Below are 20,872 nucleotides of genomic sequence, written 5' to 3'. Positions count from 1 at the left end.
AATGTGAGCCAATGCATGATGGAGAGAAGTTGTCAGAATATTTCAGAAACCCCAGAACTGGACAGTTCAAGTTTACGGAGAAATCTCAGTAGAATCAACCAGATGTTCTTTTACTAGGATGGCCATGTTCTCAGCCTCTCTGCCAGCCTTGAACTTTGTCCCTACACATCCACAAGAGCAATCAAGAGAGCTCAACAGTTGATATTCAGAAGCAGGAGTCCTGTACTTAACTGTTAGATCTCTAGGGACCACTAAACAGTACCTTGAAAAAAAGAAAGAAATCTTCCATGAGAGAATCAGAATAATTTCCTCTCATGAGGAGAGAGTGCAATACTTTAGGAAGAGGGGATGATTAGCTGTAATGCCCCAGGGAAGAAGCTGTAAAAGGCAACTATTAGCTTAGAGGCTGTTAGCTTTGAGACACATCCAGTAGAAAGGTCAAAATGTCAACGGTTTGTCTAAAGGACCCTGTGAAATAACAAAAGCCCCCAAATGTGTTAGACAGTGACAAAGAAATGGTCTGAGTTAAACAGGATGAAGTTTAACAAAGACAAATGCAAAGTGCTCCACTTAGGAAGAAAAAATCAGTTTCACACATACAGAATGGGAAGAGACTGTCTAGGAAGGAGTACGGCAGAAAGGGATCTAGGGGTTATAGTGGACCACAAGCTAAATATGCGTCAACAGTGTGATGCTGTTGCAAAAAAAGCAAACATGATTCTGGGATGTATTAACAGGTGTGTTGTGAGCAAGACACGAGAAGTCATTCTTCCGCTCTACTCTGCTCTGGTTAGGCCTCAGCTGGAGTATTGTGTCCAGTTCTGGGCACCGCATTTCAAGAAAGATGTGGAGAAATTGGAAAGGGTCCAGAGAAGAGCAACAAGAATGATTAAAGGTCTTGAGAACATGACCTATGAAGGAAGGCTGAAAGAATTGGGTTTGTTTAGTTTGGAAAAGAGAAGACTGAGAGGGGACATGATAGCAGTTTTCAGGTATCTAAAAGGGTGTCATAAGGAGGAGGGAGAAAACTTGTTCACCTTAGCCTCTGAGGATAGAACAAGAAGCAATGGGCTTAAACTGCAGCAAGGGAGGTCTAGGTTGAACATTAGGAAAAAGTTCCTAACTGTCAGGGTGGTTAAACACTGGAATAAATTGCCTAGGGAGGTTGTGGAATCTCCATCTCTGGAGATATTTAAGAGTAGGTTAGATAAATGTCTATCAGGGATGGTCTAGACAGTATTTGGTCCTGCCATGCGGGCAGGGGACTGGACTCGATGACCTCTCGAGGTCCCTTCCAGTCCTAGAATCTATGAATCTATGAATCTATGAAAGAGGACCAAACTGAAATGCATAGGGCATATAATAGTGCTGGAGTAACATTTTCTATTGTAGTTAGGTGACCATACAAAATGCAGCTCTGGGAGTTTGCAAAATCAGCATGATGAGCAACAGAGCTAGATGGTTTTATTCTGAAAATAATGTTTCTTTATAAGTTTACTAGCCCTGGAAAGAGCTTCGGTAAAGATATGAGAGGAATCAAAGGGAGGAGTATAAATGCCCTTGTTAATTGTATTGCAGCTTGACAGAGTTTCGCTTTGGTCTCAAATCAGGGTATATTGAATGCTCACTCATATTCGTCAAAACTGAAATAAAAGTTTATGGCCGCTCCAGTCTCATACCTTTAAGAACATTAGGAGTGTCCAAAACAACATCCATTCCATGAACTTTTTAACTGTGTGTCATGTATTTAATAGGTTTCCATAAAATCAGGTAGTTCAATTTGAAAAGGGGTGCATCTAACTTGGATGCACCGTTGTACATCTGGTTAGCAATGACTTAAAAAGATCCTTATGCAGTTTTCAATACAATTTTGTTCAACCTTTTAGTTAAAAGCCACTTCTACTAAGCATCCAATCTTTGCTTAGGACACCTTTCACTGTTCTAAATATCTGCACATACATACTTATGTGACTTTCCTTCTCTTTGCAAATGTTTTCTTCTCATTCAGCCTGTTTCTCTTTTATTGTTGTTTTAAATGAAATTGGTTTTCAATTTTCTTCACTTTATAGAGCTCTTTATATGCTGACTGGGCTCACATGGTTTCCTTTACTTCCCTAGTTTCAGAAGGGCTCTAAAATATGTATCAAAAGCAATAAAAAATTAAAGCAATCTCTTGTCCTTATTGCTTTTAAAGGAATTCCTGGTTTCTCTCATGCCTCCTCATTTTGGAAATTCTCTAATCCCAAAAGAAGAGATCTATGAAGGGTTCCTTTTGGGCTTAGAAAATGGGAAAGGTCTTCAAATAATTAAATATTTAGCATGAATTGCAGTTGTTTATTATTTGTAAACCAGTGAAGCCATAGCTCCCAATCCACACTCCCCATCTTCCTTGCCCTTCTCCCTCAGATGTTCAAGTCGCAATCACACACAAACAATAATGTATACAAGGAGGTCATGATGCAGCAATCTCATTTGGAATGTTATTTTATGTCTCAGGCAATGCTGTAAGAACTCCCTGGACTCCCATGAAATTTGAATTTCTCTGTTGGCCCAGCACGATATTTTTGCACTTAGGCTCACTCCTACAGTCCCTTGGTAGGTTGTCCCTGCTGAGACAGTTTTCCTGTTCCTCCGTAAGTTATTGGAACTCCTTTTTGAGGTGCCTCTTTACATCAGTGATTAATTTGGCCCAGTGATTCCTTTTAGAGAGACAGTTGAACATTTAACTACGTTAGACTCTTAACTGCTGAATTTTGAAGGTTGACAAAATCAAATAATTGGAGGGAAAAGGAAGTATAGGAGGGATAGACTTCTACTCTCATAGGCCCACAATTGTAATGAAAGAGCTAGTGGTCTATTTGGACAGAGCTAGTGGTCTGAAAGAGCTAGTGGTCTGTCTGTCTGTACTACCACGGTGGCTAAGAAACTCTCTCTTCTCCTTCTCCTCTCTTTCTGTTTCTCTCTTCCTCCACTTTTATCCCCCCATTGCAGCCCTCTCAACATCACAAATGATGGTCGAGTAGTAGATATGGACTGCCACCCTTCTGTCATCTGTCTACTTTTCCCCTCAATTCATTTGCATACTGCAATCTTACTGACTGGAATAAAATGATTAATTAAGGGTGAGGTTAGGGAATGTACACTGGCAGGCAAATGACACTGAGTTGGTGAATAGGTACCGCCACTAGTTATTTTCCTTCTTGAGTAACAGCTCAAGATTGATTTATAAAAACGTCCTTCCTTCTATGTCCCACACAGATGTAATACATCCTCATTCCGTAGTTACATGATTGTAATTCCCCCTGTAATGGAACTGCTTGGCTCCTGCCTCACACTTCTATTATACAGTAAGGCTCTTTTGCTTATAATGTATGAGGCTGTACAACATCTAGGCAAGAAAACATAAATGAAATTTCTTGGGGGGAAAAAATCTGAAAAGACTGTGCAACCTCAACAGTTTTCAGCAAGAAGTTTATGCTGATTTGGATGTGATATAGGAATGATACTAATCCCATTTCTGAATATGCCTCTTCAATCAAGTAATGCACTCGTGAGTCAAACATGCAGTATGCTTTGAGCAGTAGGCTCACACACACACACACCTGAAATACCTGCACTAATACAAACCCTTTATAGCTAAATGGCTTTATTTATTTATTTTCTTCCCATTTATTTTCTGAAACTGGCAACTTTTACACCCAAACATATTGAAGCTCACAAATAGACTCTTAATAAAACTTTGTATATGCCTAATCTATCTTTTTAGCACCATTATCTATCTTTAGCTATTCATAGGCCGCATAGTAAACTAAGTGGAACATTTCCTTAATGGGATTTGTTAATTATTTGCTGGGATTTAAAACTATTGGTTTAGTCTCCCTAGACACACGACCTGAAATTTAATCTAATTTGGAAAACATGAAATAAACTATGAAGTGACTCTTGTAAAAGAGGCCATCCTTGTTCTCTCTTGAGACCACCCTAAAATATAGGAGCAGGGAGATGTGTACGTATTTGTGAGATTCATGTGTATGTTCAGGTTTTAAACCTTTGTCCTTTCTTGTTTGTGCAGTTAAGTTGTTTTTCATTCCCGAAAATTACCGTGTATGCTCTATTCCCACTGAATAGAGGATAATGTAATGAATTTTATGGGATAATTTAATGAAGAAAGCTATAGTATTTATTTTAGTTTGTTAGTAAGGAGATGCCCAGGTCACGATGCCAGTCTCTTTCCTTCTTCACCAGTGAGAGCATTGTGTGGAAGCTTGCACTGCCACTCATTTTGTACTTGCATGGCCTGCCCCGAGACCACTTAAAATATTGTTCCAAGAATGAGACGTTTGATGCCAAGACACAGTTGCAGACCACAAAACCTAAAATAAGGAGTTGATATTGGAAATGCTGACACAGGCTTCACTATCATGAAGTCTATAACTCTATAATTAATCACATCATTTAGACCTCACAGAGCAATAACATAGCTCGGGATGAGTGAGGAGCTATCTTTTTTCCCCAAGAGCAGCATTTGAGAATAATGTAATAAGAGGCCAAATGGGTATTCATTAAAGATATCTGTTCACCTACTCATCCTGCAACCAAAAAATAATAAAATAAATTAAATTCAGATATGTTTTCATTTCTGGGACAAATACGCTGATGAGCTATTTTGGTTCTATGTGGAGTCTTATAAATTGATGTACTGAGTGAGAAAATGAATAATCAGGAAATTGAAAAATCAATCTATCCAATATGCAGTGCCATCTGGTTTATGCATGTGTCAGGGTGAAATATGTATAAAATAAATGAGAAAAGTAATTTTTCTCCTGTAAATGAGTTTACTACAAAGTTGGGCAGTGGATGACCAAAATCAGAGACCGTGAGATTTCAAGACTGTAAGGTCCTTCCTCATATCAGAGTTTAGCTTTTGTTGTTTCTGAACCATGGCTGCTAATACAATAGAAAAAATAATTTTCACAGTAAATGAGTTGTTTACACATAGGGATCATACAGTGATGGCAGTTGGTAGGTTCACCTTTTGCTGCAGTGTGGTGCAACATACTGATGGATATTGCTTTGATCCTTCTCCAAGCAGAGATAGGCCTGAGCCATGGATTTCAAACACAGACTCAATCCAAACTCTTCCGAAGTTCAGGCGTATTTGGATTTGCTGTTCTAATGGGAGCCAATAGAAAGAGAGAATTATCTGGATCTGAACTTCTTCAAAAGCCATGGAAGCTTAGATCTGGTGTTCTAGGTCAGATCTATTTCTACCACTTCAAAAAAGTATTATTGAGCCAGTTGTTGAAACAAAGTGTGAAGTGAGAACTCTGTCTTATTCCAGGGAAGGGGAGAAAAGCTATATGTGGAGGTATACGGAATCACAACAATTTATAAAGAAAGAAGGCAATTTATAGAGAAAGAAAGTTAGCTTCCTTAGAGAAATAAATAGACAATCATAATGGTCCCTTCTGACCTTAAAGTCTATGACTCTATGCCTATGAGGTATAGGAGGAAGTGGAAAGTGTGACCAATGCAATGGTCAATCAAGACTTGAAAAAAGTCTTCAAATATAGTTCTGGGAAATATTAGAAGAGGGGAAGGGAAACTTTTATGTGGATAATTTACACCAAACCCACCAATGTTGGCATCAAAATTAAAGTTTAGTAGAAAAGCATCAACAAGTAAAGATAAATAATCAGACAGAATTAATCTTTCCAACTCGCTTCTGCTCTTTGCACTGGGAATATAGTTGAAGAAATCACTATGAAAAGAGACAAGTCCTCTCTAATTATTGCTTTATCACTTTCCAACCTTTTCATACACTCTCTGTCACAGGAATTTCACTTAAGGAATAACAGGTGGATATATGACCATGAACTATTGATCGCTCAAATCTTTTACAATAGCCCGTAGAGTGCAAGCACTCATTGCAGTGGTCAAAGGACAAAAGACAACTGAAAACAAGAGGAAAGGAAGGATGGTCCTGAAAGTAAGATTGAAGGTCGGGGCAGTGAGAAGGGCTGATGGAAGAAATTAAATGCAACAAGACCAACCTTGAGCAAAGTCCTATGAGGATTTCATATCTTTCTTTCAGAAGCGTGTAGGGTATTGAACTCTAATGGTTCTGTTTCCCACAGTTACTGTGATCCAGATCCTACCAGTCAGATACTGGAGAGTTTCTTTGCTTCTGTGTGCTTCACACTATTTTGAAGCACTATGAAAGATATGCACATTAACTCCTGCATTGGCCCATTGAGTTGTTTACTAAGCTTTAAATTTGGGTACCTTGGAATAAATTAAGTTTTAAAAAGAAAGGCCTTCTGATGGATGAAGGGGATGTAACTGTAGGGTCAAGTAATGTGTCTCATTACTTCTGTGATTTTTTTCAAAGGGATTTTGTCATCTCCTTCGTGACATTTCCAGTCACCAAACCCAGGGCCAAATTCTGTCCTTGGATCAATATGAATCCCAATGACACAGCAGCCAAACATAATTTAGCCTTTAAACTGTATTTGGTGCATTGTAATAATATAATAAAATTACATTCACTATTAAGTACCTATGATATATAATCCTCTAAATAAGCCAGTAAGTCTTGCTGACTGATCTGCTTCAGGTTTTTCTTGCTAAAGAGAAGAGAATGGCCCCAAAAGCATGACTGTCACACATTAATGGCATGGATGTTTTGGCCAGATTTTCAAACACAGGTTTACATTTTTCTTCTGCAATTATCTCCAGGTATAATTTACATTATTTGCTCTTTTGAGTTGTTGGTATCCATGCCCTCTGTTTCTTGTTTCATACTCTCATAAATATAACACCATGCCAATAATGTGTGTCAGCACCAAACGTTTGATCCCATAGTGTTTGAGTGGGTTTGAAATTAGGCAAAACTTAGTCCAAATTATACTCATAATAACACAGTATAGCACTTGAGATTTTCAAAGCCTTTTCACAATGTCATCTATAATCCTTCTCATAGTCCTGTCAGGTAGGGAAATTGTATTAATCCCCATTTTAAGATGCAAAAATTGACACAGAAAAGTTTTAAAGCCCACAATTTCATAAGTGTTCTCTAACTTTGGGTGCCTCTGGCCTAATTTTTAGAGTTGCTGAATGCCAACAACTCAAATTTTATATGGATAAATAATTACAGTACTCTCACAAATTAAGCAGTTCCCTCAGTGCACATTATTGGGATTTCAGGCTTTTGCAGTTCAGTCACAGAAAACGTATAATGAAAAGTCTTTTCAAGATAGGTTTGCCGTTTCTTGTAGCAATTTTATATTTTCCCCTGCTACTACCAGTTTCTTTGATATATGATTCTGAGGATTATACATCGTTAGGAAAGAGTCCATCCTCTAACAGTTATTCTGGTTGTCCATAACTGGAATCCACTGATATGTGTGGAGAGTGGGGAGGAGAATTGCACTTGGTTCAGTGAATTCATATCTGTATCTTCAAAGCTATACTCTGGAAATCCTCTTAAAGGTTCAAATTGGACACTTTATAGGAACAGATTGTATCCTGCCCTTTGGTTACAAATGCAAAATTGTCTTTTTTTCCATAGAAGCATACTGATTATGGGGACTTTTTCCTCTGTTACTGATTTGTCCTTATTTTATAGGTTTCAACTGTGTCAATCCAAAGCTTGTTTCATCTCTTCTATCAGCAGCTGTTGCCTTCACTGATTCATATTGCTGCATCCACTTTATGACAGTGTAGCTAAATATTGCTTTCATGGCTGCCAGCTTTATTTGCTATTCTTGATTTTTGTCATATTCTCCATTTAAAATTTATATATGCCATGTAGAAAGTGGTGGTATCTTGAGTCGATAAGTTAGATTTAGCAGACACCTTGAACTGGCTCCCCTCAATTTTGCCCACGAGAGGCTTGATTCTGCACCATAAAAATCAAAAGCAAAATTCCCATCAGCTTCAGTAGTGTAGGGTCTGGTCATAGTTCACTCCATCCCTGCCAGGACCTATTCAAACATGATTAACAACTGAACAATTTCAAACAGCTGCTGTTAAGTAAAAAAATCTGCCAGAGAAATGTTTCCTCCTTCCACTCCAATCTGGCATTTCTGCAAAACACTATATATGGGGGCACAGCAGAGACACTGCTTCTTTCTGCACTGGTGGCAGGTTTAATGTCCAAAGTCAGGGCCTAGAAGTATAAGCTTTATACCACTGGAATGGAGAAAGTCCTACTTTTCCATTGGGAGACAGTATTTGTTTGTAGGCCTGGAAAGTCTGAAAGATTGGATCTGAAAACCACAACATTCTTACATATAGAAGAGCTATTTTTGATCAGTTTTAGAAACTTCTAAGTTGTGCCTAATCATTTTCATCTCCATCAGAGGCTTTTTCAGTTGGAATCATTCTAACTAATTTAACTTGTATAATATGCAGTGATATATTAACAAGAGCATCAATAAAAAAAAATCTTTAAAATAGTGAGGTAATTTTGGAAGTGTTTGTTTTTGGTTTTTAATTTAATATGTGGCATCCTCAGAAAATAAAATAGTGCAGTTTGGTATAAAATTCTGTTGGCACTCTTTTGGAATGACTTGCATTACCCATCCATGGCTTTGGCACTCATAAGAAATGTAGCTATCTAGAGAGGTGCCAATGTATAAAGATATAGAAAGAGAGAGTGTGTGTCTGTTTATATGTATGTGAATGTGTATTATAACTGAAACAATTATAGCTTTATCTTTTATGGCTTTTTGAACAATATTTCTGTGTCATCATTTAGATGCAGTATCTTCCCTTTCCGATAGGGCCTCTAGATTAATGTAGTGGATGATAATTTTCTGTCTTTTTCCTCTGCGGCTACTGTATTTCTTTTCTTTGGAATAGTGAGTGAGAAGTGTGTATTTCTCTCCCTAGATAGTGCTTGTGAATAATGCACATGACCTCCAAACCTTCTTATTACCTGAAAGAGTGGGCAGTCCTTGTAGTTATAATAAAACCTGTTAATCTTCTCAATAGTACAGTAGTGCCAAATGTCATGAGCAAACTTAAACTTTAGCAGGTTGGATCATTAGCAAAACAGCTTGAAGCATATGTCCCATTTTCTATATTTTTCTTCCAGGATGAGTCACCATCTTGTTAAAAAAAAAAGAAAAAAAGAAATCAGAACAGCAAAGACTAGCAACAGAAATAATGGTTGTGTTGGTAATGATTCAGTCAACACCAAGTAGTTTTTTCTGAGGTGAATTTCCTTTTGCTGCTGCTCCGTTTTCATAATAGGCATGCAATGCAAAAAAAGAGATTTGCTTAAAGAGTTATGCAGATTGTTAGTGAATTTTTGCCCATTGCTTTACACTAGTTTTACTGCAACGATAACACTGGATACACATATTTGTTAGCTGAACAGGAGCCAGTGCGATTTGCATATGTCTGAACTTATATTACTTCAAAGCGTGATTATCCTATGAACATATGATAAATATGTGCTAGTCAGAGAAGGTGGAAGGTCCCATGCTGTGGTATTTGCAGCTTTACTATCAGCACAAGGAAAATAAATTATGTTAAATCGAGTGTATGGGGAGTTCCAAGCAACAAATGTATCTACAGTCTGTATTCTTCCCAAAAATTAATGTCTAATAGAGATGGGAATCATATTTTTGCAGGACTGGATCGTACGTGATTATTGCAGGTAGCAACCAAGATGCACAAAAAAATCTGAACTTGAAACTGCAGTGAAGTAATACATTAACAGTTGATTTACTGCAGGTTTTTTATTTAGTAGAGGTTATATATTTTTTTCCTTTCCATCCTTTATCTAGTACATTCTAGTAGTAGAAAACCACTGCAATTAAGGTTGCTTATGTTTTCTCAAATGAATTCTTTCTGGGTGCAAATTTTCCATGCTTAGGCACAGCTCAGTATGTGGATCTTCCGCATCTAAATTGTTATCAGATCATTTCTGCTGTGTTGGGCTTCTGTGTGTTTGCTTAAAAAAAGAAAAAAATGATCCACCTCATCTATATATTCCAATCAGAAATGATGCAGGCACATAATTCAGCAGTGGCCGAATGAATTTTGTTAATTTTTTTAGATTTCCATGAGATCTAAAGGACAAACCAGGTTGGTTCATAAGAAATTACTGTCGTAGTTTCTGCAGTTCTGAGGATTTGATTTTCATGCAGGTACAATAAAAATACATTAAAATCATATAACATTTTGCAAACATCACTGAGTTCCTATCACTGCCTATGAAGCAGGAATATACGATAGTTCCTCTTTTAAATAAGAGAAAACTGAGGACCAGGAAGTATCTAATCTTGATTCTGACAGCGACTTGCTGTGCGATTTGTGGCTTTGTTTCCTGCATTGTAAATCAGGACTAGTTAACAACTTCCAAAAGTGTGTCTATGGATATTAATTAGCCCAGTGTTCATCTCAAAGAATTTGCCATCTTCTTATTTATGCAAACATTATAATTTACGTTTTTGCAATTTACAAGTGCAGAATTGCAGAATTACAATTGGTCAGAAGCCTGATATAATGTATCTATTTTTTGCTGTGACTTTAATGCTGGGTGTGATGGTGATGCCCAGTTTATTATATTGCTCCTTATTCAAGCTAATTTTGAATTGAACTCCTTGGGAGTTTTGCCAAAGTAAGGAATAGATGTTTAGGGATGGGGAAATTATGAAAAGTTGACTGTACTTTGTAATATCTTCAGCAATGTATAAAAGGCAGAAAGGGCCTCGAACTTCATGAATTAATCAGTGGTTAGAGGATGCATAGCCTCATAAGTCTGAGGATAGGAATTACATCTTCATTTTGCCTTTAAATTTTTATTTTGAAATAAACAAAACCCTGTTAAAGGACTTGACACAGTTCCTGAACTGCAGCTATCTGACCAACCACATCTGGCCTTTGTTTTTCAACCAGAATCCCAAAATTCTCATGTTTCCAGCCAAAATTCTGAGGAACAGAATCTTGTCATTGATGGAGACAAATGAAGTTCCGCTTCTCGTCATACTAACTTTAATATAATATAACTACTTAGGCTCTGGCCGTGTTTGGTAAATTTAATTAGTGTTGAAAAGTGGCTTGTTTTACAAGATGATCATTTTTTAACCTAGGTAAATGACTTTCTTTATGACTAATAAATTAAACGAATTATATCTTTTTCATGCAGTGCTGTGGGGCTCATAAATACTGCAAGCAGTTAGCTGGTAGTTTCACTTGATTACCTTTTCCATTATTGTGTTTTATAATCCTTGTAGGAGTGGGAAATTCATTCCGTTTTCATAACATGAAAGAAAAATATTGAGGGGGGTTCATGTTTAATTAGTGAACTACATCCCTGTTTTCATTCTTGTCTCAAAAGCAGGGAAGTTCAGTGTTTTAACCAATGGTGTAGTCCTGAACGGGCAACTACTGGAATAATTCTGCCAGCATGACCTTGCACACGTCATGCTGTGCAGAGGACGCCATTTCGCTCTATCAAATGACGTTCTACATGTAGTGTGACCTTGCATGCGAGGTCATGCTGTATGAAGGATGCCATTTTGAGAACAAAATGGTGTCCTCCATGTGGCAAAAGTGCAAGTATGCCATTCCAGCATTATCTGGCCCTACTACAGCACAGATCTTAGCTGACAAGCCATGGAAATTCTATGTTTACTTACGATTGAATGCTCTTTGGGTAGTTATGAGGTGTGTTCTACATAGCCATCACAAGAGGTAGCAAGAGAAGTGGTAGGCAAACATCTGTCAGGAATGGTCTAGATCTAGATAATACTTAGTCCTGCCAAGAGTGTAGGTGACTGGACTAGATGACCTCTCGAGGTCCCTTCCAGTCCTATGATTCTGTGATTCTGAGACTTCAGAAAGATTTTACACTGGATGACCAAGGTCAGAAGTTTAATGGGGGACTTTTACTCACCTTAGCTGCTAATTAATTAAGAATGTCTTTTAAAATCCTCCATGTGGCTTCTGGACTGCTCAGTGTATCTTAAGCCTTTATCTTTAAAATCCATGTGCTAAAGGGTCTGAATTGGGATGCACCACACAGTCTGGGGCACCACAGTAGCTTCCCAATGTGGACCCTTCAGTTAGATAATCTTTCAGTTAAGTTAACCGCTAGGAATGGCAAACACACAAATATTAGCATGATGTTAAATTTGCTTTAGTCTTTAGCCGGTATAAATCAATGCAGATCATTGACGTCAATAGCACTATGCCGACTTATACAGTTGAAGTTCTGGTGCATTATTTCCTAAGTGGGGAAATGTCCCAGTGGCATCATTGTCATTAACTAAATACTTAATTTGCAGCCATTTACAAAGGTAACCAAAGTAAAATCATGACAGTATCAAGCGCTGCTACACTGAAGGTTGTTTCAGGATTTCCATTTTGCAGCACTTTTTGCAAGGATTTAACTAAATTGTATGTAAAAGTTTTCCCTGTGACCAAACTTTGGCACTCAGCTGTAAGATCTTTGGGGCAGGGACCTTGTCTTCCCTTATGTTTCTACAGTGCCTACCATAGTCACTCCCTGCTCCCGATTGGGGTCTCTGTATGCTACTATAATACAAATAAATATTCATGTCCCAATTATAAATAAATACAGGAGAGAAAATATCACAGCTGAAACAAGGACAAGTTTTGTGCCACCAGGACCATAGTTCCAGTGCCACAATTGATGACTTCTGTGAGGATTCCTCTTGTATGACTGAGATCCTCCTACTCATAAAAACATAAGAATGACCTTATTGGGTCAGACCAATGATCCAGTATCCTGTCTTCTGACAGTGGCCAATGTCAGATACTTCAGAGAAAATGAACAAAACAGGCAATCATCGAGTGATCCATACCCTGTCATCCACTCCCAGCTTCTGGCAATCAGAGGCTAGGCAGAACCAGAGCATGGGATTGTATCCCTGACCATCTTGGCTAATAGCCATTGATAGCCCTATCCTCCATGAAATAATCCAATTGTTGTTTGAACCCTGTTGTAGTTTTGGCCTTCACAACATCCCCCGCAATGAGTTCCAAAGGTTGACTGTGTGTTGTGTGAAGAAGTACTTCTTTTTGTTTGTTTTAAATCTTCTGACTATTAATTTCATTGGTGATCCCTGTTTCTTGTGTTATGTGAAGGACTAAATAACACTTCCTTACTTCACTTTTGTTCATGGATAGATTTATGCGATTCTACTCGCCATAGAACTCCTGATGGTAACTTTAGTGCAGGCTAGATTCCAGTAACTGCCTGTACCCCAAAAACAACAAAGGAAAAAGCTGTTTATTTTCCATTCAGTAAACCAGACACATCTTTAGTGGTCTCCCACGTCTGGAATCTGCAGATCACTAAGATGAAGTGTACAGATATGGGACTCTCTTTTGCCAGAACCTGAATGAGGTTGATATTAACAAATTTAACACATTAATTAAATTAATATTTGTACAGTCCTTTGAAGATGTGAAGCATCATACAAGTGCCACCAACCAATACACATGCATTCGCCCCATAGTGTAGACCAGGCCTTAGTGAATAAAGAGGCCTGTGCTTTTGGAGTCAAACATCTTGGGGCTTTCTCTCTTATTGGGTCCTTATATTTTATATCCTGTTATTGTCACTTTTGCATGCCATCCATGTGTATTGGTTGGTGTTAACAAATTTGTTACAGGCAGTTACTGGAATCTAGCCTGCACTAAAGTTACCATCAGGAGTTCTATGGCCAGTAGAATCGCATAAATCTATCCATGAACAAAACCCATAGGGCACTAAAAACCAGAAATGTTTTAAATGATAATTTCATAGTATGTAGAATGGGCAAGGTCTGAGCTACCTAGAGGTCTTATATATATTGTTACTTATCCAGACTTGGTCACACCATTAGAGGTCAGTAATATTTGCATTACAATGGGAACACAAATTTTTGTTTTCAAGAACATAGATGTTGTGCCAGAAACCAACAAAAGACACAAAAGATCAAGATAAAGCTGATGCTAAGGTAGAAATCTTGTCCTTGCCGGTCCAGCCATAATGATGAGGTGGGTGGTGCACACAGCTGCTATGTTTTAAGAGTGGCTATAGTAGGGAAGGATGGCTCAGGATGGAGTGGGGCGGGGAAGGGGGGGGGATAAATATACAATGGGGGCAGTGTGCTTTTCCTTCCAGAAGGGCAGCATGCAGCTCCCGGCTAGTGTTAGCAACATACTGCAGAATATATACCAGAGAGCAAAATAACTAGCTCTGCTTTAAGGCAACAAAGAGTCCTGTGGCACCTTATAGACTAACAGATGTATTGGAGCATAAGCTATTACATCTGTTAGTCTATAAGGTGCCACAGGACTCTTTGTTGCTTTTTACAGATCCAGACTATCACGGCCACCCCTCTGATACTTAGCTCTGCTTTGTGTACTAGTTAGAAATCCAGCCTAGCTGAAGGATGGGTGTGTGTGTGTATAGGGGTGGATAGTTTAAGATTACTAAAATCCCCTCCACAACTCAGCACATCCACACAATCCAGGACAGGTTACAGTCTTAAGCGAGCAACCAGGGTTTGCAGGAACTCAACCTTTTCCATCCTACAAAAGAATGTCCATGGACTCCGTGTGGGTGGTCACACTGTAGGATATCTGGGGTCTAAGAAGAAAGCATAGAAACGGATCTAATTTAGTTCTGATTTTTGCAGAAGGGGGGGGGAGGTCAATTATCTTACCAGAATCAAAAAAACAAACAAACAAAACACAAAAAATGTAATCTAAAATAAATATTTTATCTTAAACGGCACCAGCAAATGCTGACATGCATTTCCTAGTGTGCCACGTTCTGTTGAACAAGTCAAGCAACTATAATAATGCAAGTTTAACAGGGTTTCTTCACTCAAACATCGAGACCTTTGTTCTGACAAATGTACAATAGATACTGTAATTATAGATGACCTTGACAGTAGGTCATGTAGAGGTCACAATATGTGTATTGCTGTGGATAGTTTGAAGAGACATGCTGAACAATTAGTGAAGTGAATAGAGGATATTCAGATATCCCTCTGAGGGACTGTACTTTTTAAACTGCTCAGAGACACTTTTGACCTTCTAGTTTATTACGGGTCAGGAAAAAGTCAATATTTCTTAGCCTGCCAAGGTGCAGGAATTTTAATGAGTTATTGAGTCAAATAGTTAATCCTCCAATAACAGATTCTTTTCCTTTCGAATGTACAGTGATAAACACAAAAACTTAACAAGGAGCAAGCAAAAATGGGTTTTGTTACATGTGGAAACTTTGACTTGCATTTTGTACAACTATTTTTAACCCCTTGGTGTTTGCAGTGGATCCGGAGGTCTTGCTTTTAACACTGTTGCATTTTCTATCAGCATGTAGTATTGGGAAATCATAAATGGGCAACAAGGGAGATTAATTAAAGCTTGCAGTAAAATGTTGGTTACCAAATTACCTTCATGTTTTAATTATACTTTCTGCAACATCCCTTTGTAATTCTCAACTTTATGCTTATTACAATTAATGCAGCGCAGTGATCTTCTAATTTTCCAAAACTCATAATTGAGTGTAATGCTAGTTATTACTCTTTGTACAGTGGCTTATTTCAAAATACCCTGTCCTCTATAAATTATAGTAATAATAGGTCTGTTGTAAGCTGCTCAGTGCAGAAATTTTAGGTGCAGTCTAGAATTAAATCTCCTAGGATTATAATAATATCAAACAATAGAAAATGCAAGTAATGTTCAGTTCATCATATTGTGCTAATACCTAAAAGACACTAGACATTATTTATTGTTATATTTACATAGGGCCGGATGCTGATGGGAGGTGGGATAGCTCAGTGGTTTGAGCATTGGCCTGCTAAACCCAGGGTTGTGAGTTCAATCCTTGAGGGGGCCACTTAGGGATCTGGGGCAAAATCAGTACTTGGTCCTGCTAGTGAAGGCAGGGGGCTGGACTCAATGACCTTTCAAGGTCCCTTCCAGTTCTAGGAGATCTCCATTAATTCACTCATAGTGGGAAGCACTTAACTCCATTAGTAATTCCATTGAATGGAGCAGAGTTAGGTCAACCTTGAGCACTTTTGAAAATGTCACCCATGTAGGAAGCTGATAACCAACCTAGATAAGGATATCAGTGTGTCTGGCCCATAGTACCTGGGGTGCTAAATGGAGGTTTGCATGGTTAGAGTCTCTGAGTGATTTGTTTATTATGATATTTATTATGATATAAAAATGAAATAAAAGCAATGGATTAACCAATAGTTAATAAATATCTGTTGTTTTGTTTTTGTAGAGTGAGTTATTTATTGATATCTATTTAATACATTTATAAGAGGTCCAGCAATAGGTATCTTTCCTGCATATAACTAAGTAATGCAAAATACAAGAATGAAGTTAAAGAACTAACCAACCCCAATATACGGTACAGCCAATGTGAACGAAAGCATCAGCCACAACGTTAAGCTTGTACATTAACATGATTAATTCCACCCTATACAAAAATGATTAATCTTTGACCCCGGCTATGGGTCGGTCGGACACATTTTTTTCTTTCTTTGTTCAATTGTCACCAGCTCTCAGAGTCTTAATTGTGTCATTGCTAGCCACTGTGGGTTCTGCCAGTGTCAGATGAGAGGGCCAAGTGAGTGACACCTGAGTAGACTTCTTTGAATTCAACAACCGTTAGTTTTACCAGAAAAAGAGATCCGCATCTAGTTTGGTCATTGATGCTTATACAGGTCAATAGACATTGCTTTTTCAGTGTTTAAGTTGGGAAGGAAGGAGATAATCCCAACAAAGTCTTAAAATACCACATCAGAACTGCAGAATGAACATAGTATAGGTATTTAGTCACTGAAGACCATGGTTCAGCAAAGCACATGCTTATCTTTAAGCACATTCTTATGCCCATCACTATTCAGCAAACCACTTAAGCATGCACTTTAATGCATTGCTGAATGGGGGCTGTAGAACTGCTAGCCTATGTATGAAGATACTCTCCATATCACAGTTGCAATATTGTCCATAGGATGCCCATGTATCCTTGGAATCCTTATATCCACTAAGCTTGCAATGTACATGCTAAAACAAAAGACCAATTAAATCCTGTTAAGCAAATATAGTTAATGTTTAAACTTTCTACTTTTTCAGTGCTTTATGGGCAAGATGGCCTACATGCATCATGTGAAAAAAAGTACTGTGGCCGGGGAAGTAAGTGTGTTGTTAACAAGGAGACTAATCAGCCTGAATGCAAATGCCTAGAAGACTGCAAGCCCAGTTATATGCCAGTATGTGGATCTGATGGCAAATTTTATGAAAATCACTGTGAACTCCACCGAGCCTCATGCTTGCAGAGGAAGAAAATCTACATTATCCACAGCAAAGACTGTTTCTTCAAAGGTAGGATATCATTTTTTATATATTTATATATATATATATATAAAGCTATAGAGTTTCCATTGTCCATCTTACCTCAATCGTGATAAATGACTGTGTGCTACATATTATTTCTAAGAGATACATTTTTGAAGGATGATTTATTCCAGCACAACACTTTATGAAGCTGTTAAATCCATGAGCATTGGAATGAAATACCAGAATGAAATCAGACTGGTAACTGGTAAATAATTAACATCATTGTATACATTGTATGCATTGTAGTCAGTAGGAACTTAATAATTTCCAATGTAATAACATTTTACTATGGCATTTGTTTTGTAAGGCTTTGAACAAGTCAAACACCTTAAAAATAGTACACTTTGTTACATAAGGGTTGTTGTGGCAATAGTAAGTGCTCTGTGAGGGGAACAGAAAGTCATAATTTTCTCATATAACTGAATGGGGAAACTTACAGTGTATTGGTCCCATGTTATTGGGGCTTTGGCAATGGATTGCACAGTAGGTGAGAATTAGAGGATTTGTGGATGTGCTAGGGATGTTTCAGCAACAATCAAGAAAGAATTGTATTGATGATATTTGGCTATACATCCAGTTAATTATTTTCTATGGCATTTGGATCACTGGTGTTGTGCCAGCAATGAGAGGAAGAAATACTGGGATGAGATGAGAGGGATGGGGGGATATAGTGAGTGTATATATGAGAAATAATAGGCTAAAACTGTCATGACCAAGACTTGACAAGATGGGAGGAATAATTAGCAGGTCAATTTAACTCATAAATACTTCATTTTTTATTGGGCAGGTGTATGTCCTAAGGCTAAGGCATCCTGGAGTGAGATGCTCCCACAGACAGAGTCACCCTAGAAGTTATAATGCACACACCACTATTCACAAATGTTGTCTGTTCTGACAGTGGCAGAAGCAGTGATGCCAGTCTTGGAACAGCTGCATGGCTGAATAAATGTATGTCCCCTGCAGAAAAATCTGACATAGCCAAAATGCAGGTCGTGAACAATTCACTTAAGCAATTAAAATCTGGATTCTACCAGAATTAGTGGTAAGAGTTAAAGTTAACACAAATGGAACTCTCCTCCAGACCCCCCCCCCCCGCCACTTATGATTGTCCTTCATCATCTCTGTGATTTCTATTTTTTCTTTCTTCCCAGTTCAATTAGAAGTGACCTTGGTATTGAGCAATGCAACAGGGAATACACGCGGTGCTCCTGAAAAAAAGTGTTTTTCTTTTCTTTACACTCAGCCAGATTCATTGGCATTCCTTTAGATATCATTGAAGTTTTTGGAAACTGGTTAATTGACAGAGATCAGAGAACCTACCTCTTGATAATTACTGTGAAGAAACAGTTTCTGCAGGATAATTGCTGCAAATGTCTTTCAAATGGTCTATTACATCAAGCTGCAGGTATTCGGGACTTCTAAAAATCAGGACCAGTGTGTCTCAAGTTGGGCATCCAGAAGTTGAGGCACTTGGAACAAGTGGCCACTTCTGAAAATTTTGATTCATGTCTAATACAAGTTAACCTCTGAATTCATTTGGACCAGTTCAAAAGCAAATTATGTGGACTAAGCACCTGATTCTATCTCACGCTAGTTTTATACCAGCATGACTCCATTGACTTGAAAGGTGTTACTTTCGTTTACAACAGGGACAGTTCATAATGAGTACCTGTAATACCTCACAATTTCAGCTCTACCTGGATTGTATAACTCTCATTCAGAATTATGGGATAGCATAAAAATTGGGGGAAATTGAATTGAGAGAAATCAGGAATTCTAATAAGATTTGGTAGGCAGACTCCAGTCCTAATGGTGTTGTACCTGCTTACAACAGCTCTGACTTTGGGTCTGTGTATCCAATCAGCTTTGCATTACTCTAAAATAATTTTAATGGTGTAGTCTCTTCTGTGTTTATTTAAATTTGATGTACACTCTCTCTTTTGGAAACTGTACTTCTCCACTCATTAACCTGTGAAATTTTCAAGACAGAAACATTGTGAGAACCAGAATGTAGGAAACAGAATTGCCTTTTCAGACAGAAAGCTACCTACCAACTAGGAAACTGTTGTCAGAGCACAACTATAAATGTCTCTTTTAGAATTTGCCTTCCATATCAGGGATTATATCTAGCCTCCCCAATATCATCATGAGCCATCCAAACAGCATTCCTTGTACAAGGAGAAAGAAAATTAAGTGGACCAAATTCTCTGCTTGTGCAAATTGGCACAACTCCATTCATGTAAATGGATCTATAACAGTTTACACCAGCAAAGACTTAGAGTTGGTGTCAGCAACTAATCTGAGAAAAGAGGGAGAGGTTTAGAGGTATAACTCACACTGCTGCTTAAATATATCTGATTCATGAAGATCAGATGGCATTAGAAAACCCTTTCTACAACTAGTCTTTGCCAAGTTCTCTCTTCTTTTGTTAATTCCTCTGTTACCTTCTATCTGATATGCCTGAAGTTTAGGGAGATTATTATATTGGTCATTGCAGCATGATTATCATAAGGATTAGAATGGGTTTAAAGTAAAGATTTAGCTGCTCTGTAATAACTCATACTGTAGATACAGATAACTGAACAATATGGGTATTTCTGTTTCATACATTAGACCCCCATCCTGCAATCAGTTCTGCATTGTTGGACCCATTTTGTCCATGTGGAGCCCCATTGAAGTGAGTGAGACTTCACACAGGCACAAAGGATACCCCCACACAGATTCATTTGTAGGATCAAGGGTTTGGATGATAAGCTGTCTGTCAGCTTTCTTTTACTCCCTGTTTCTACAACAGCTCTCACAATAAGGTCTGACCCTGATCAGCCTTTAAACACGACCATCATTAAATTATAAAGATGTTAAATGAGAGTCTAGTTGCGAACAGGAAATATAAATACTCAACTATTTTATTCATAACTACAGCCAATTCCTTCCAAACACATGTCCATTATAATGGGCCAGATCTTGAAGGGAGCTGTGCTCCATGATTTTTAAAGCATATTTTCTTAGGTAATGTACCACAAGGTCACAAATCAAGAGAGCTTGCACTAGCAGAAGCCATGTGATATAACGCAATGTCCTGGGAGCAGTCACAGATTATTTCCAATCCAATGTGACATGCTGTACAGAGCACACACTACTGAACATAAAGTGTAGCTGAAAATTACATTTATCAAATGTAGCTCCGGGTACCAGAAGAGAGGTATGTGTGGGGTGTTCCAGATTTCCCAGTGGTAATTAGGTGGTCAAGTATGAGAATAATTCCTTTATCTTCAGATCACTGGACACTTGATATTCAGAAGTATTTGAATGTCTGCAGAACTATTCATCACCCCTTGTTTATTGATAAGTGTTTGTATGTGATAATAGTGAAGGGTATTTTTGAAAAAAAGTTGGATTCAATGGCAGAAATATGTCTATTTTTGCCACTTCTATGACCCTCATTACCATAGTATCTGAATGCCTCATAATATTTAATGTC

General features: G+C 38.0%; 1 protein-coding gene across 1 annotated transcript in view; it reads left to right on the top strand.

Moving 5' to 3' along the window:
- Nucleotides 1-20,872, top strand: part of FSTL4 (follistatin like 4) — a 494,923-nt gene that overhangs the window by 113,880 nt on the left and 360,171 nt on the right. Inside the window, exon 3 of the mRNA XM_065409767.1 lies at nucleotides 17,128-17,376. Within this exon, the coding sequence (XP_065265839.1) occupies nucleotides 17,128-17,376 (249 nt within the window). The remainder of the gene's footprint in view (nucleotides 1-17,127; nucleotides 17,377-20,872) is intronic.

Source organism: Emys orbicularis, chromosome 8, assembly GCF_028017835.1.
Source record: "Emys orbicularis isolate rEmyOrb1 chromosome 8, rEmyOrb1.hap1, whole genome shotgun sequence".
NCBI classification, from domain to species: Eukaryota; Metazoa; Chordata; order Testudines; family Emydidae; genus Emys; species Emys orbicularis.
This window is presented reverse-complemented; position numbering and strand designations above follow the sequence as displayed.